Below are 17,172 nucleotides of genomic sequence, written 5' to 3'. Positions count from 1 at the left end.
ACAGACGCCTCCCCATCGATCGGATCTGCTAAGTGCTGCTGATTCAGACGGGTGGGGGTGGGGGCCCCTGGGGGCAGAGGGGGTAGGAGCTGGGCAGGAAGAGGGGGGAGTCCAGGAAGGAGGTGGGGAGAACTGGCAAAGCTCCCTGCCACCCCCATTTTCCAGATGACGCGACTGAGGCCCAACCAGCTTTGTAGGAGGCGGAGTCTCCCCAGGGTCCCTCTCAGGCTGTCCTAGGGGAGGGGGCTCTGGGAGCCACGAGGCCCCTCCCTGTCTCTCTCTCCATCTCCCGGCAAGCTCAGAGGGGCGGGGAGAGAGAGCCAGAGGAGGAGGAGAACTCGGGCAGCTCTGCAGAGGGGGGTAGGAGCTCCGGTGTTTGGTACCCCCAGCCCCACCGCTGTTGCCGCTGCTGCAGCGGGGACACAGGTGAGGACGGCCCTTTGGGGAGGGGGAGGGGGCCACCAACAGCGCTGTCCTTGTCCTTCCCTGGTCCAGCCCCCACACCCTAACCCATCCTGGGATAGTCCCCAGGGGTTCTGCTGGACCTTGTCCTTCCAGGGACCCAGCCCCCTCCCCCTGCCTGTGCTGCCTTCTCCTCTCCTAGGCCTGGCTGTGGCTGCTTCTCCTCTTCCTCCTCCTGCTGCCGCTGCTGCTACTGCCGCTGTCCGGCACACACCGACAGCCCATCGGGGTGTGGTTTCCCCAGACCAGCCCCCAACGGTGGGACACAGCTTTATCCAGGCCTCCCCCATCCACCTCCTGCAAGGCCCACCAGCCCCCCTCCCTAGAGACACACCCAACACCCTTTCAACACCTCATCCCATTCTCCAACCCATTTTGGGGGGACCCCTCTCCTCTTAGTCTTTTAACATCTGGGTGCGCTGGGGCTGTTCCCAACTTCCAACTGAGCACCAGGGGGCTTCCTCGGGCCCCTTTCCTCCCCCTGGAACCCTGGAGAGGGTAGACCAGACTTTCTCAGCACCCCCCATACCCCTCTCTCCCAGACACCTCTCAGTCTCTGAAAGATAACCTAGCCCCATATCTACCCCTTTAGATACCCCATTGCCTTCCCTAGCCCCTCTAGGGGGCCCCACCTCGCCTTCCTTCCCCAGAACTCCTGTAGAGTATAGACACCCCCCCCCCCAGGCTATTCTTGGCAGCTCTAGGCACTCCCAAGACACCTCTCAGCCTCTTTACAACCTCCTGGTTCTATAGCCACCTCTTACATTCACCAACCCCTTTCCTAGATCCACGAGGGAGCTCCAATTCCCTAATCTTTTCCCCAGAAGTCTTGAGGGTGTGGACAACCCACCTCACTTTTCTCAGTCCCTCCAGAACCCCGCTCCAGCCACTCTTGGCCTCTTTCAAACACCTCTGGTCCCATTTCTAGCCTTCTGGATGCACCAATCCCCTCTCCAAGCCCACTAAGGGGTCCCAGCCCCATTTTCCCTCAGAACTCTTGAGAGTGTGGACAGGTCCCCAGCGTTTCTTGCCCCTCCTAGACACCCCAGACATCTCACAGGCACCTGCTGATCTCTCTAGAACCATCTCAGCGTTTCTAAACACTCCCTGAGATCCTCGTTGGTCCCTCTAGGCTCCCCTTTTCTGCTACTCTCCATGTCCCCCTAGCCCCTTCTCCGTAGTTCCCTCAAGACATCCCCCAGGTCCTTCCCAGACCCTCTAAATGCTCCCCAAGCCCCTGCCCATCTCTCTAGTTCCTCCTCCTGGTTCCTCTTGGCCTCTGTAGACACCCCCAGTTTGCTTGTGCGAGTGGCCCAGGGCCTCCCCAAGTTCCCACCATCCTGGAGACAGCCACTCTCTCCTAAAGGCCACCCCCCCCCCCCCCCGTCTCCGTGGGCCTGGGGCGCGGCAGGATGGCTGCAGGCGTGGCCACGTGGCTGCCGTTTGCGAGGGCGGCCGCGGTGGGCTGGCTGCCCCTGGCCCAGCAGCCCCTGCCCCCTGCGCCCGGGGTGAAGGCATCTCGAGGGGATGAGGTTCTGGTGGTGAACGTGAGCGGACGGCGCTTTGAGACCTGGAAGAACACTCTGGACCGTTACCCTGACACCCTCCTGGGCAGTTCAGAAAAGGAATTCTTCTATGATGCTGATTCCGGCGAGTACTTCTTCGATCGCGACCCCGACATGTTCCGGCATGTTCTGAACTTCTACCGCACGGGTCGGCTGCACTGCCCGCGGCAGGAGTGCATCCAGGCCTTCGACGAAGAGCTGGCTTTCTATGGTCTGGTGCCTGAGCTCGTGGGCGACTGCTGCCTCGAAGAGTACCGGGACCGCAAGAAGGAGAACGCCGAGCGCCTGGCGGAGGACGAGGAAGCTGAGCAGGCCGGGGATGGCCCAGCCCTGCCTGCCGGCAGCTCCTTGCGGCAGCGGCTCTGGCGGGCCTTCGAGAACCCCCACACGAGCACGGCGGCCCTCGTTTTCTACTATGTGACCGGCTTTTTCATTGCCGTGTCGGTCATCGCCAATGTGGTCGAGACCATCCCGTGCCGCGGCCCCGCGCGGCGGCCCCCGAGGGAGCAGCCCTGTGGCGACCGCTTCCCACTGGCCTTTTTCTGTATGGACACGGCCTGTGTGCTCATATTCACGGGTGAATACCTCCTGCGGCTATTCGCCGCCCCCAGCCGTTGCCGCTTCCTGCGGAGCGTAATGAGCCTTATCGACGTCGTGGCCATCTTGCCCTACTACATTGGGCTTTTCGTGCCCAAGAACGAGGATGTCTCAGGCGCCTTTGTCACCCTGCGTGTGTTCCGGGTATTCCGCATCTTCAAGTTCTCCAGGCACTCACAGGGCTTGAGGATTCTGGGCTACACACTCAAGAGCTGTGCCTCTGAGCTGGGCTTTCTCCTCTTTTCCCTTACCATGGCCATCATCATCTTCGCCACTGTCATGTTTTATGCCGAGAAGGGCACAAACAAGACCAACTTTACTAGCATCCCTGCGGCCTTCTGGTATACCATTGTCACCATGACTACGCTTGGGTGAGTGCAGACCCTGTGTTGGGAGCTGCCCGATCAATTACACTCACCCTTTCTGAAGGTTAGGGTTAGAGGGCTGCCTGGGTGGCTCAGTCGGTTAAGCGTCCGACTTCAGCTCAGGTCATGATCCCATGGTTCATGGGTTTGAGCCCCACATGGAGCTCCTCACAGGGATTCTCTCCCTTTCTGCCCCTCCCCCACTTGTGTGCTCATGCACATAAACTCTCTCTCTCTCCCTCTCTCTCTCTTTCTCAAAAAAAAAAAAAAAGATTGGGAAGATTAGATAAATGATTTCTTTTTCTCAATGTGCACTTCAGTTTGCTCATCTGTCAAAACGAAGGGAGCTGGACTAATCTCCAAATCCCTCACAGCTCTGACAATGCCTTCACTTTCCAGGTCAGGAGACTTGGGTTCAAGGATTGTTTTAGCAGCACTTTTTCTGTTGACCTTGTTTTCTCTGGGCCTGTTATCTCCTGTGTCAAATGAGGCATGATTATCCCTTCATCTAGAGGGGATTCAGTGACATCACAGTTGTGAAACTTCTCTGAAAGTTTCTGGTGTAGGATACATAGGTACTGGCTTTCTATCACCCCCTTTTCCCATCTTGAGGACCCATGTCTCCCAAACCTCTAGAATCATCTGCTGTATGGGGGTACTACCCCTGTGGCTTTGTGATTCTTTGATGTTCTCCAGGACAATGTATTTTCGACATTATTTTTTAAGTGCCAATCCCTGAGAGGAAACAGTTGGGATAAAAGTATCACACGGAATCACCAAACTCGTGTTCTTCTTAAAGACATTGTCTAGGGCAGGTACCATGTTCCTCTAAATTTCCATCACTGGGATTAGGTATACAGTTGCTGCTCAATATCTATTGAATGGATGGATTGGGCTTGATCAGTGCTTTAACAGAGGTACAGAAAAATTGATTTGAGGTTTGTATGGAGTAGAAAGTAATTCTGGTTGGAGGTTCACAATTGGATCGACAAACAAATGCTGAGTCCTGAGAGCGGGTTGGAACTGGGTATTTGGGTGCCTTTTACCCTACTGAGTCCTCACAACAACCCCGGGAGGGTTGACAGCTGCCTGCATCTCATAGTTGAGGACACAGTCTAAGATGACACATCACAGACCAGAAATGGCCAAGTTGGAGAGACTTTTAAATGAGTCAAAACAAAGAAATAAGCAACAGCCATCCTTGGGGGGAAGAGGGACATGGACTGAGCTAAGGCCTAGAGGCTGGGACCGCAGAGGGGAGGGGATCTAATTGGTCCCGTGATCAGAACAAAAGTGTGCTGTGTGATCTTGAGCCAGTCAGTTACAGAACCTCCCTGGGCTTTGGTCCCCCCACCCCCACCCTGTGAAACAAGTTGGTTAGACTGGCACTGCTCCAGCTCCATGGGAGAGGAGGTGGCATGGAGACAAGGAGGACGGAGTTTCAAGGCTCCCCCCTCCCCTATTTTTTCATATGAGGACGGTTTCAAGACTTTTTTTCTGGAAGATAAGAAGGGGTCCTACCTACAGAAGATAAGACAGATGTAAGCAAATACAACAGAGCACTTCTCCCGGGACTCAGAGCCCCTCAGCTGGCTAGTGGTGCTGGGACTCTCTCCCCAGGAAACTATATTTACTGCCTGTCACTTCCTCCTTCTCCCCTCTGCTTGGTATTAATAGATTTCCAGCTGACTCTGATGTTCGGTGTGCAGCTCAGATGGGAGCAGCAGATGGTAGGGGCCCGAGGGCCAGTTTCTCATTTGACCCCCACCCCCCACTGGTGGCCACAGAGGTCTTTCCCCACATTTTGCAGAGTGAGAAACTGAGGCTCAGAGAGTTTCAGTGCCTGGCCAGGGTTGCAAAGTGCGTCAGGCTGGATGGAACGGAGGGGGAGACTGAGAGGTGCTTGAACATTTTTCTTGACCTTGGCTTACCTCCCCCGGCCCCAGCTATGGAGACATGGTGCCCAGCACCATTGCTGGCAAGATTTTCGGATCCATCTGCTCCCTCAGTGGTGTCCTGGTCATTGCACTGCCTGTGCCAGTCATCGTGTCCAACTTTAGCCGCATCTACCACCAGAACCAGCGTGCTGACAAGCGCCGAGCACAGCAGGTAACTGCCCCTTCCATCTGAGTACCTCCTGTTCCCCATACCCAAAGCCAGTCTACTCTTGTGTTTACACACCTGACCCTCTATCTCCTCCTCTCTCTGTAGAAGGTGCGCTTGGCAAGGATCCGGTTGGCAAAGAGTGGTACCACCAATGCCTTCCTGCAGTACAAGCAGAACGGGGGCCTTGAGGTGGGGAGGGGCCTGAATTGGGGTTGGGGAGTGAGCAGTGATGGGAGGAGGAGAGGGTCCTGACCTCATCCCCCTGCTCCGTCCACTCCAGGACAGTAGCAGTGTGGACGAACAGGCGCTGTGTATCAGGAACCGTTCTGCTTTTGAGCAACAACATCACCACCTCCTGCACTGTCTGGAGAAGACAACGGTGAGACCTAATGAGAGGTGGCATGGTGGAATGAGGGGATTTCCTCTGTGGGCAAGCCAGTTCCCACCCTGGGATGGGAGGCTCACTACTAATTGTGGAAATCACACAGGGCTTCCTGGAAGAGGGCCCGGTACAGCTGAGCCTTGAAGGATGGGCAAGGGAAGGGAATCAAGAATGACTTCTGGAAAGAAAGAAATGGCCTAAGCAGAGGCCTAGGGGTGGGGTCAGTTCCTGTGTGGTGCCTTGTGACTGTGCCTTCCTTCTGCCCACAGTGCCACGAGTTCACAGATGAGCTGACCTTCAGCGAGGCCGTGGGTGCCGACTCACTGGGGGGCCGCACCAGCCGCAGCACCTCTGTGTCCTCCCAGCCTGCGGGACCTGGCAGCCTGCTGTCCTCCTGCTGCCCCCGCAGGGCCAAGCGCCGTGCCATTCGCCTTGCCAACTCCACTGCCTCGGTCAGTCGTGGCAGCATGCAGGAGCTGGACACACTGGCAGGGCTGCGGAGGAGTCCTGCCCCTCAGAGGTAAGCGCCCCCACCTGTTGGCTACCCCTGGGGAAGCTCAGACCTTGCACCAGGGCCTCTGAGGTTTCATGACTTGGGGCCTAGCAAGCCAAGTTCGAACCCAAACTCCTGTATGCTGGGAGCTTGGGATTATCTTGTCTGGAACTTGTTCTTCATTGGTTCTTTCAACAAACATTTATTGAGCACCTATTACATGCCAGGCATAATTTTAGGAACTTTGGAGTTCACTTCAGGAGTTTAGGAGTTGAGTTCACTTTAGGCAGTGAAGAGAACAGATAGAAATCCTTGACCTTCTGGAATTTATATTTTAGTGGGATGAGACAATTAATAAACAAAGAAACACAGAGATGATATAGTATGTTAAATGCCAAGAAGAAAAATAAATCGGGGATCGGGGACAGAGAACACAGAAGAGGGTGTGATGCAGTTTAAATAGTGTGGTCAGGGAAGGTTTTGCTGAGGTAACACCTGAAGGAGGTGAGGGAGGGAGCCATGTGGATGTCTAGAGGAAGAGCTGTCTAGACAGAACAAATAGCCTGTGCAAAGGCCCTGAGGCTGAAAAGGGTCTGCATGTTAGAGATGTAGCCAGGAAGCTACTGTGAGTGGAGTGGAGTGAGTGAGGGGGAGAGTGGTAGGAAGTAAAACCAGAAAGGAACAGGGACAGGGTTGTATAGATCTGACTATGGATTGTTGTGAGAATTTTGGCATCGTAAGGAGTAACTGAAACGGAGAACATTTTTGAATGTGTGCTCATTCTGTTCCGGGCACTGCTCTGAGCACTTTGTATCACTTACCATCTCATGTAATCTCCACAATGACCTTATGAGGTAGAAAATGCTGTTATTCCCGTGCTACACATGAAAGAAAGAGAAGAGAGGTTTAGAGATGCTAAAATGAGACCAGGATTTGAACCCAGGACCATCTGACCCCAGAGCCCTCACTGGGCACCACCATAATTGAGGATGTAGACGAAGCATTATAGCACAGTGCTAGCTTTTCAGTCAGTGCTCATTAAATGTCATGATCACTGTGGCAAGTATTAAGATGACCTTTTAAGAGCCTTCTGTCTCCCCACCCTTATCCACAGCCGCTCAAGCCTCAATGCCAAGCCCCATGACTGCCTTGACCTGAACTGCGACAGCCGGGACTTCGTGGCTGCCATTATCAGTATCCCTACCCCTCCTGCCAACACCCCAGATGAGAGCCAGCCTTCCTCCCCTGGTGATGGCGGTGGGGCCAGCAGCACCCTCAGGAACTCCAGCCTGGGTACCCCTTGCCTCCTCCCGGAGACTGTCAAGATCTCTTCCCTGTGAGCAGTAGGCCCGCCCATCCAGAGGGCCCTCTCGATTCTTGGGGACTCCTTTCCAAAGCCATATTTTGGGGAGGTGGGGAGGGGCATGCCTGGGGACCCCTTCTGCCCCCCACTGAGAACTATGCAATGGAGTTTCATGGAATGGCTCATCTGGTGGGGAAGTGGCCAGGGAAGGGGGCAACTTTCCCCACCCCAGACAGCTGTTCCAGTGGGCACTGAGGTGCTGGGCTTCCTCAGGCCCCCGGCCTCCTTGCCCCAGCACACTGGGACTGGCCTCCATCTCCTAGCTGGCCTCCTGCATGCTCCTCTTCTTGTGTCCCAGGCTCCCACCTGACTTCTGAGCTCTGGCCTGATGAGAAGAGGTGAGACCTCCTCTTCTCTCTGGCTGGGCTGTGGAGGTTTGGGGGTTCAGAGAAGAGAACCTTCACCTCTGTTCTGGCCTCTAGGGGAGGTCCCCACCCTCCACCAAGCCCAACAACTCCCCGATTCTGAAGCTCGGAATGCAACCACAGGCTTCATGGGCTGTGGCCTCAGCAGTGACCTGCCACCCCCTGCCCTCGCCTTGGCTCAGGGGTCAGGCTGCCTCTCCCAATACACACAGATAGCACAAATGCCATTCCCCTTTCCTGGCTGCTGGAAATGGGTCCCTGCAACCCCGTCCTCCGCTGGGCCCCCAGCAATCTCTAGCAATAGCAGTTGCTGCCGTGACATTATGCAAAGCCTCTGCCCAGTTTGCTGCAGCGTTTACATCTGCCCTAATCAGAGGGGCCACCTCTAAGTACTCCTCCTCTCTTCTCTGGTTTGTTTCCTTCCTGGGTTGGGCTGGAGCCTGGACTGGCTGAGATAAGAGCCTAGCAGCCAGTGAGAGCTGGGCTGTGTTTGGAGATCATAGGCTGATTCCATGTTCTTGGGCAGAAGTCCAGAAGCATCAGGGGCTGAGGCCTGGGTTGTTCCTGAACTCTGGGAGTTGTAGGAGGCAGGAGGAACTCTTGATTTCCTCCTCCTCCTCCCTCACAACGCCTTTTCACATATTCCTCTCTCTTTTCCCTCTTGGGTCACCTTCCGGAACTCTGTGTCTGCTCTTGGGATGAAATCTGGCATCATCTCAGGTTCCCTGTCCCCAGCACTGTCCCTGTGGAGCTGGTGGCTGACAAAGATGTAGTTTCCATCAGTCAATAAAACCTGAGAGGAGAGATGAGGATGAGCACCTCCTGGCTCTGTGGGTTCGGAGGCTGGGTTGGGCTGGGGGGTTGAAAGTACTCTGGTTTCAATTCCTTTCAACTAGAAGGACTGGTGTGGGCACAGGTATGGGAGGTCAGTGGTTGGTGACACGTTGTGGAAAATGGGGATCTAGGAGAAATTAAAGACAGTGGCTTGAAGAGTTGAATCTACATCCAGCAAGGCAGGCCAGGATGTCTTGAGACATGCCCCTAGGACATCATCTGCTCCAGCTTTCTTACTCACAGATGGGGAAACTGAGACCCAGAGCAGCACATGCTAGGTTAGAGGAGACTTAAACCCAGACTTCCCAACAGCAAACGGCTCTGAATTGAACCCTAATTGAAAGCATCTCTTGGGAGCACCTGGCTGGCTCAGCCAGTAGAACATGAGTCTCTTTATCTTGGGGTCGTGGGTTCGAGCCCCACATTGGGCCTAGAGCCTACTTAATAAAAGGAAAAAGAACTCAAGAGTGAAAAAGAAAAAGAAGTAAAAAGTATTTCTCAGTTTGGTAAGTTTCCCTTCCTTGTGGACATCCCCTACATTCTGGGCTACTGGGTACACTAGACTAGTGTGTGACTGAGCTCTGTGGAGCACTAAGACAGACCTCGCATTTGGTTTAACCTGGGTTCCAATCCTTAAAACTTAAAACTTCTCTTGCCTCAGGTTGCTAATCTATGAAATAATAATTACCAAATATAATACATGTATAATAACATAATACAGTAATTCACCAAATATTTAAAATTTTTTTTCATGTTTTATTTATTTTTGAGAGGGAGACAGACAGAGTACCAGTGGGGGAAGGGCAGAGAGAGAGGGAGACATAGAATCCAAACCAGGCTCCAGGCTCTGAGCTGTCAGCACAGAGCCCAACGTGAGGCTCGAACTCGTGAACCGCGAGATCATGATCTGAGCCAAAGTCGGATGCTTAACGGACTGAGCCACCCAGGTGCCCCCACTAAATATTTATTAACTGCATATCACATGCTAGCCCTAGTGACACAAAGATGGGTAAAGAAGACATTGTCTCTGATCTCCCAAGGTGAGCATGGAAGGCAGATAGTTAAGCAATTACAATGTAGTGTTGTAGGACTAAAATCGATGGGATTGCAGAAGCATGCAGATGGCAGGAGGACCTAAGCCGGCCAACACCCAAAGAATGAGGTGGAGTTGGCCAGGCAAAAGGATAAAAACGTTTCAGGCATTGTACAGCATGTACAATGACCTAGAGGTTAGAGAGCAAGCCCAAGGCCCTTGGGGAACTTAAATGAGTTCAGTACAGCTGGGGAGGAGAGTGTGAGGTTGTGATGAGAGCAAGAGATCACTCCAGCTCACAAAAAGCCTTTGAAGTTATGATACAGATTGCGGACTTCATCCTAAGGATAATGGAGACCTCTGCAGGTTTTTAAATAGGAAAGTTGTCATGAGGTTTGCATTTCAGAAGGATGGTTCTGGCTGTGGAGAGTGGATTCTAAAGAAACAGTCCTGGTGGGAGGAAGAGCGGTGAGGAGGCTTTTGCAGTATTGGTAGGTGATGGTGGCTTGGACCACGTAGTGGTGGTAACAGTTGGAGAGTCAAGAGATTTGAGAGGTAGAGTTGGCAAGACTTGGGATTGACAGGCATGTGGGAGTTGAGGAAAAGGGAGCAGGCAGGGTTGACTCAAAAGTTCTGGCTTGGGCAAAGGCTGAATGGGGGCACCATTCCCTGTCAAAAGGAACATCAAAGTTGTTCACACACAGTGCCAGGCACATAGTTAAGTACTTGGTGAAGATTAGCTACAATGATTATCCTAAGTTCATGTTTAGGTGTGTAGTGCTAGACAAACATCCAGTAGGAAATGGGATATATAGGTCACGTGAGAGGTTCAGGAGAAGATTCAATGTGATAACATGCACAGGCATTTGGCACAGTGCCCTGAACACAATAAGCCTAGTAAACGTGAGTCCTCTCCCATTAAGTCTCCAGAGCAGAAAACACAACACTCTTTTTGTAGTCATTTCTTCAGGAGTATTCCTGAATATTATTCCTGAAGGAAGAACTGAACCAAGGTCGGCATCTGAAGGAAGAAGGTTAGGTGGCACTCAGAAGAGATTTCTGATCATCTCTCTTTCAGTCAACATGTTGTACAGTTTGACTCCTGAGACTGGCAGCAAGCCATCACCTCTCGCAACAACTTCTCGGCTCATAAGCTTATCTGAACCCCATAACTGCTCCCTGAGGTAGTCTGGGCAGGCATTATCATTCCCGTTTTGCATGGGTAATCTCAAATTTGAGACAATGACTTGTTCAAAGTTATACAGTTGGTAACAGTCCATGGAGGGCTGGAACTGATGTCTTCCTGACTCCAAAGCCTGGGATCATTTTCGTTGCACTGCCATTCAGACTAATTTATTGAGCACTTAACTCTGTGCCAAGAACAGCACTAGGCCCTTTACAGGCATTAATCTTTGATCCTTAAGTTGGAATTATCATTGCCATGTTACAGAGAAGTAGAAATTGCAGATGGGGGCCCTGGCTGGCTCAGTGGGAAGAGCATGCGACTCGATCTCGAGGGTTGTGAGTTTGAGCTCCACCTTGGGTACAGAGACTACTAAAAAAATAAATAATTTTTTGAATTGCGGATGGGGTGGATGTTAAATGACTTGTCAGGGATCACTCAGACAGGAGGAGCAGAGCTACGATTAGCCTGTAGATCTCCAGCCGCTCTTTACCAGGAATTTTACCAACCCCATTGCGGGACGCTGGCTGGTGGACAGTGCTGGTTCCTAAACTTTTGCTCAATCCAGGTAAACTCAGTTTGGGGGGGAGCGGTGTACGGTGGGAAGGTTGTGCCGCGTTTGCGCACTAGCCACCGAGGCGGGGAGGTCAACTCGAGGGCGGGAGCGCAGTGGTGCCAAAGAGGGCGTGTTTGCCTCCCAAATACCCAAGGTCCCCACGATGCAGGTCTGTCCCGGGGTTGGCCAATCCGACGTTAGTGACGGCTTCTCTTAGCCAATTACCGCAGAACTCGGCCTGTTGCCAGGGTGAAGCGGAGCCCGCCTCTCGGCAGGACAGGGATTTGCAGGTGGGTGGGACCGGAACTGACGCTTCAGGGGATTGCTATGCTCTGGGAGTGTTGATATTTTCCAGTCAGTCCGGCTGTCTGCGGCCAGGTTGGAAGCCTGGCAGGGAGTCGTTTTCAAATTGTCGCGCCTGGGGCCGGCCGCACTGTGCTGTCATAGTACCCCCGCCTGTGAGTCAGAGCCTCAGGGAAAGAAGAGCGCGACAGGACGGTCGAGAGAAGAAAGGCAAGGAACAAGAGTGCAGACTTTGACTGAAATCTGAGACGGAGGGCACGGGAGGGCGATCGCTACCTTCTGATTGGCCCGTGGGCATCATCGTAGACCCACGCAACTGCCTCGATTGGTTGGTGTCTGCAATTGTTTTGGCGGCGGCGAAGATTTTGCCCACGTACTTCCGAACGAGAGGCGGGACTGTGCCCTGGCGCGCGTGCGCAGCGCCCCGGGGCCCCACCCGGTAGTTCAAGAACCTGCGAGGGGGCGGGGCAAAGAGGTGCTTGTTTTGGTTCTGTTTCCCTTGAAGCGGCAGGCCGGAACGAGCGAGCATAGCAGTAAACTTGTTGGACTTGGAGAAAAGGCCACGACAAACTCGCCGCGGTGCCATCATCTAGGACTTCACATCCGGGTTCTCCTGCCCCGTGACCTGCGCGCCACCGACGGTTCTCGAACCGGTGCCTCAATCTCTTTATCCGGGTCCCGCCGATCCCGTCGTGCTTCGCGCACCACAGTAGCCCCCTCATCCGGGTTCTATCCCAGCGTGCCTCGCGCCGGGTTTGCTGGGGGGTACTTGGCGGTGCCGCCATGACTATTCTCCCCAAAAAGAAGCCGCCGCCTCCCGACGCCGACCCCGCCAACGAACCGCCGCCGCCCGGGCCGCTGCCCCCGGCGCCGCGTCGCGGCGGGGGTGTGGGCGTGGGCGGCGGCGGCACGGGTGTGGGCGGTGGCGACCGCGACCGTGACTCGGGAGTCGTGGGGCCCCGTTCCCGGGCCTCACCACCGCCTCAGGGCCCGCTACCGGGGCCGCCGGGAGCGCTTCACCGCTGGGCGCTGGCCGTGCCGCCTGGCGCCGTGGCGGGTCCGCGACCACAGCAGGCCTCTCCTCCTCCTTGCGGGGGCCCTGTCGGTCCCGGCGGCGGTCCCGGCGACGCGCTGGGCTCAGCGGCGGCGGGTGTGGGCGCGGCGGGCGTGGTGGTGGGCGTGGGCGGAACCGTAGGCGTGGGAGGTTGCTGCTCCGGGCCGGGCCACAGCAAGCGGCGACGTCAAGCCCCCGGGGTCGGAGCGGTTGGCGGGGGCAGTCCGGAGCGTGAGGAGGTCGGCGCGGGTTACAACAGTGAGGACGAATACGAAGCGGCTGCAGCTCGCATCGAGGCTATGGACCCCGCAACCGTTGAGCAGGTATGGCTCGGGGTGATAGGTGAGTGGATGTGGTGGGTGGGATCCCCAGACTGGATAGGGACCCAAGGAAGGCTGTTTGAGGTCCCCCCAAGGGACCTACGTCTTCTCCCGGGGCCTGGCATTCATTCTCTGGTGGTAGGGACCTAGGACACCCTCTTCCCTGCCCCCCACCAACAAGGACTTGAGGGTTAGAAGCCCCAGATAAGATGGCGGACTTAACGATGGAGTCCGTGGTCTCTTCTGGGACCCATAGCCATTATTCTGGGCCCTGAGACGTCCTCGTGTAGGGCCAGTAGGTAGGAATGCCACCTGAGAGGGGAGTCTCATGACTCCAGGGGACCTTGGTTTGTGTTCTGTGTCTTGAGATTTTCTTTCCTCTTGGAATAGGGTCTGAGATTTCTCCTCAGGGGAACACAAATAGGATGGAAACCTTATACATTTTTGAGTGTCCCCAAGATATCTAAACTATTTTCGGGAGTTTGAGACAGTACATACAGGACAAACCCTCCCTTTACTTTTCAGGGGGAACAAAACACAGGACCATTCCAATGGATTCCAGCGACTTCCTTAAAGGTTCTAAGCCTTTTTTTCAAGGGCCTAAGATTCTGTCTCCTAGAATCAAGTATCTGACACACACAGATACATTCCCTTTAGAGAAGGGGATCTTGTAGCTTTTCTTCAGGGAAATAAAACGACTTTCATGGAGATAAGATTCCCTTCCCCTTGGGGACAAGCGCCAAAACTAACACTCATGGACCAGAAACTACTAAGGTACATGAGATTGATCCCTTTTCCAGGTGACAAGAGTCTGTGCTTCCTTTCAGTGGTCTGAGACCTCTTTGGGGACAAGAGTCTGAATTTCTCTCTAGGAGCTTAAGCTTTTTTTAAGTGATAGACCTTCAGCTCTTCTCTTCCCCCACCTCCCCAGCCTGAGCCTTTCTTCAAGAAAATAAGCCTCACTGTTTTGGGTACTTGAGCCTAAGATCCTCCTGCTTATGAACTGGGGCTTACAGAGACTGGGTCTGAAGCCTCTTCAGGAGATGGATTACCCCCCATCCACAGAAGTCCTTTCTCCTCAGGGATTGGTGTCTGAGTATTCTTGGGGGTCTGAGACACCCCCCCCACACACACACACAAATACAGGGATATGAGGTTCTTCTACCCTAATTATGAAAGACTGAAACATACTTTGGGTCCAAAAACGCCCCTTCTCCCCCTGAAACATGGATCTGAGCACCCCCTGCTCCAAGGGCCTGAGCTGTTTGTAAGGGATGTAAGATCCCTGCTTTGGGAACTGTAGCCTGATACCAGTCTTCAGGGGACATGAGCAGCATGGAGTCCTAGAGATGGACCTGAGGTCTTCCCATGGATCAAGGGCCTGAGACTCATTGAGCCAAGGACACTTGAGCTTGTCCTCAAGGACAAGAGACCCATGAATACCCCAGTGACTGGTGTGTCTCTAGAAATGTGGTCTGGGCTTCTCTCTTCAAGGAATTTAAGGATCTCTTCAGGAACAGGAGGACTCCTTCTACCTTAGGACTTGGAATTGAGCCCCAAGACCCTTTTCTTAGGGGCATGGATAGGGAGTCCCTGGAAAATAGGGTCCCGAGTCTCCCTCTAACAGTTTAAACTTTCTTTCAGGTGCGTGAGACACCTTACCCACCTTAGGACCTGAGACCTGAGTCTGTCCTGAAAGTACCAATTGTCACCTCACTTTAGATAGCATAGGTATACCCGTTAAAGGGGCCTTTGAGGGATTTTTTTGCTTTGGGGACCTGGGCTTCAGGCCATTTATGAACTAAATTCCAAGAACTTTCTACTCCCCTTGGGGACATGGATAGGACAGGATTCTGAGGAAGAGGCTGAGCCTCTTCCTAGGGGCCTAAGATTCTCCTTAGGGACAAGAGATCATTTATCTTAAGGAGAGACCTGAGTCCCCCTTGGGTATGAGGCGCTCTCCCCCTCCCCACAACCAGGCAATCCTTTCTTACCAGGGAGAGGGACATGAGGTCCTCTCCAGTGTGGCCTGAGGCCTCTGCCATTGAACAGAAGGACCTGGGTGCTATATAGTCCTAAGAACCCCTTACCTGAACTCTCACAGGCCAAGAAGATCTTTCTACTTTCTATGAGAAGGTTGCCAGGTACTGGGGACTTGGGGCTGAGGCCTCCCCTCAAGAACTAGGAGATAACTCTGAGTCTCTCCCTGACCCAGCTCTGTTTGCTTCTCATTTCCAGGATTGGAAATATCCTGAGCTTTCTGAATTGCTTTCAACAAGCTTTTTTCTTCCTGGAGACATTCCCACTCCAGGGAAATTCTCTACCCATATTCCTATTCCCCTTGATTCAGATAAATCTTTCTGCACTTCACAGGGGCCAGGGCCTTGTCTTGAGCCCCCTGTCCTTGATACCTTTCTACCCTTTACTCCTACAGGTAGAATAAATTGTCTGAGTCTACAGGGTCAGGGCCAGGAATTGTTTCTCTCCCTGATTGTAGTAGGCTGCCTTTCCTCCACAGAACTAGAGAATGCTACATCCCTGGTCCCAGGGACATAAAGGAAGAAAGTTGCGTGCTGACATGGTGACTAGAAAGACATCTCCTTACACCCCCTTTGCATCTTCTAGGTTGGGAGTCCCTCCCCCATACTTGTTCCCATAAGAATATGTGTGGAAGTAAAACTCTGTGGTTGCATGATGCCTTCCCAATGACAGGGGGAAGGTTTTTCCTGTCTTCACACTTCTTGGGACAAAAGGAGAATAAGATGCTTCTCCCTGCCTCACCTGGTCCAACTTGGGGCTTTCTGGGGATGAGAAGAGCAGAGATTCTTCCTGCGGTTCCAGTCTTTGTCCTGAACTATCACCTGGGGGCATTTATAGCCTTTGAGGCCCATTAGATCCCGTGGAAAAGAGAGAAGTTGGTGAGAGGAAACCCAGATGGTGGATCCTTGTTCCGACTACTCAGACTTCCTGTCTGTTTGGATGCTGTGACTACCTCCGCTGATTTTAGGAGCCCTTTTGGCACCCTGGGGTCCTGGTGCTAGGGAGGGGGTGATGTTGGGGGTTTCTTTTCCAGGCATGGCTGCCTTACCGAGTCTACACTGTGAAAAGAGCTTGAGGACCCCTCAGAGCATTTTAAGAATGGGGTGTGCAATACGGAGGTGGTCAGAGGTACTGGACCTGGCACTGTAGCCAGAGTACCTGGGTTCCTACTCTGACTCTGCTGGAGCTTTGCTGGATGAACCAGAATATTTAGGTCTGTGTTCTCTGGGTCTCAGTTTCTTCATGGGTCAGGTAAGGAGCTGGTGAAGGGTCGTTTAGCTTTGGGATTTTAGGGAACTCATACTGAAGCCCTCGGGACCTAGAGGTGACAGAGAATGGTGAGTGTCTTTTGAGGAAAAACTGGGTTCCTCTTCCTCTTTCCCTTGCCCAAGATTGGTGGGCAGGACAAGTGTCTGTTCAGTGTGAGGTTTGGGGTTGGCAGGCAGTGATGTTTTATGTCCAACTGTGTTATGGTGAATAGGCTTGGGGGTTGCCCGTCAAGGGGCCTATTGGATGGTGTAGAGGTAGGTTTGTGTGTGGAAAAATTGGGGGCTTTGGAGCTGGGCAGGCCTGAGTTCAAACCCTAGGGTCTCCTACTTGGCTGTTTTATGGCTTCAGGCAAACTCTCAGCTTCCTTCCCCCCACCCCCAAGAGTCCACCCATGCCTGGGGTTATTGAGTGTAGGAGTGCCTGTCCACCTCGGAGCTTGGCTGATTTCTCTTGCAGTTTCCCCAGGACAATCTAGGTTCTCCCTGGGAGGCTTTGTTAACAATTGAGCTTTGTTAGCAAAGACCCTTTGGCATCCAGGAACCGGTGGATTCCTTTGGCGGGGAGACAGAATCTTATAGCAGGAATGGTCCCTGCCTGGGCTTTCTGGGTTTGAGTTCTGTATCTTCAGGCGGTTCCCTTTTCTGGGCCTCAGTTTCTCCAGCCTTGAAATGGGTAATAATGAGGAGGGAGGTTGGACTCATTTCTGAGAAGCTGGTTGTAATCTCTTAATTCCCTGCTCCCCACTCCCCCTCCTCATTTTGGAAGTTTTGGGTAAGGCCCGTTGGCTTATGGGGGTGTGTTACGAAGTCTCATACAATGTTTGGCTTCCTTCTTCTCTGCCATTGTTGTCAGTCCTTGGATTTGTTTAATTTTAATGGCTTT

At 53.4% G+C, this 17,172-nt stretch overlaps 2 protein-coding genes across 7 annotated transcripts in view; both read left to right on the top strand.

Moving 5' to 3' along the window:
* Window positions 1-1,870: 1,870 nt before the first annotated feature.
* On the top strand, window positions 1,871-8,439 carry KCND1 (potassium voltage-gated channel subfamily D member 1). Of its 4 annotated transcripts, XM_047843745.1 has the most exons (8): window positions 1,871-2,995; window positions 4,936-5,098; window positions 5,201-5,284; window positions 5,376-5,474; window positions 5,747-5,997; window positions 7,085-7,306; window positions 7,632-7,671; window positions 7,756-8,439. In XM_047843745.1, exons 1-7 carry the CDS (start codon window positions 1,875-1,877, stop codon window positions 7,648-7,650), a joined length of 1,959 nt encoding a protein of 652 aa, XP_047699701.1. In that variant the 5' UTR covers window positions 1,871-1,874; the 3' UTR covers window positions 7,651-7,671; window positions 7,756-8,439. The 4 variants fall into 4 exon arrangements, 3 of the variants coding, with proteins under 3 accessions (XP_047699701.1, XP_047699700.1, XP_047699702.1); XR_007148920.1 differs by having other exon boundaries at window positions 7,085-7,671; XM_047843744.1 differs by having other exon boundaries at window positions 7,632-8,439.
* Window positions 8,440-11,638: 3,199 nt separating this feature from the next.
* The window catches only part of OTUD5 (OTU deubiquitinase 5), a 28,007-nt gene continuing 22,473 nt past the window's right edge, over window positions 11,639-17,172 (top strand). Inside the window, exon 1 of one of the 3 annotated variants that reach the window (XM_047843749.1) lies at window positions 11,639-12,984. In XM_047843749.1, coding sequence (XP_047699705.1) covers window positions 12,391-12,984 — 594 coding nt within the window. In that variant the 5' untranslated portion in view covers window positions 11,639-12,390. The remainder of the gene's footprint in view (window positions 12,985-17,172) is intronic. The other 2 variants (XM_047843747.1, XM_047843748.1) reach the window with 2 other exon arrangements.

The sequence above is a fragment of the Prionailurus viverrinus genome, chromosome X, assembly GCF_022837055.1.
Source record: "Prionailurus viverrinus isolate Anna chromosome X, UM_Priviv_1.0, whole genome shotgun sequence".
Classification (NCBI taxonomy): Eukaryota; Metazoa; Chordata; class Mammalia; order Carnivora; family Felidae; genus Prionailurus; species Prionailurus viverrinus.
The sequence above is the reverse complement of the archived record's forward strand: the minus strand, read 5'-3'. Positions and strand labels throughout refer to the sequence as shown.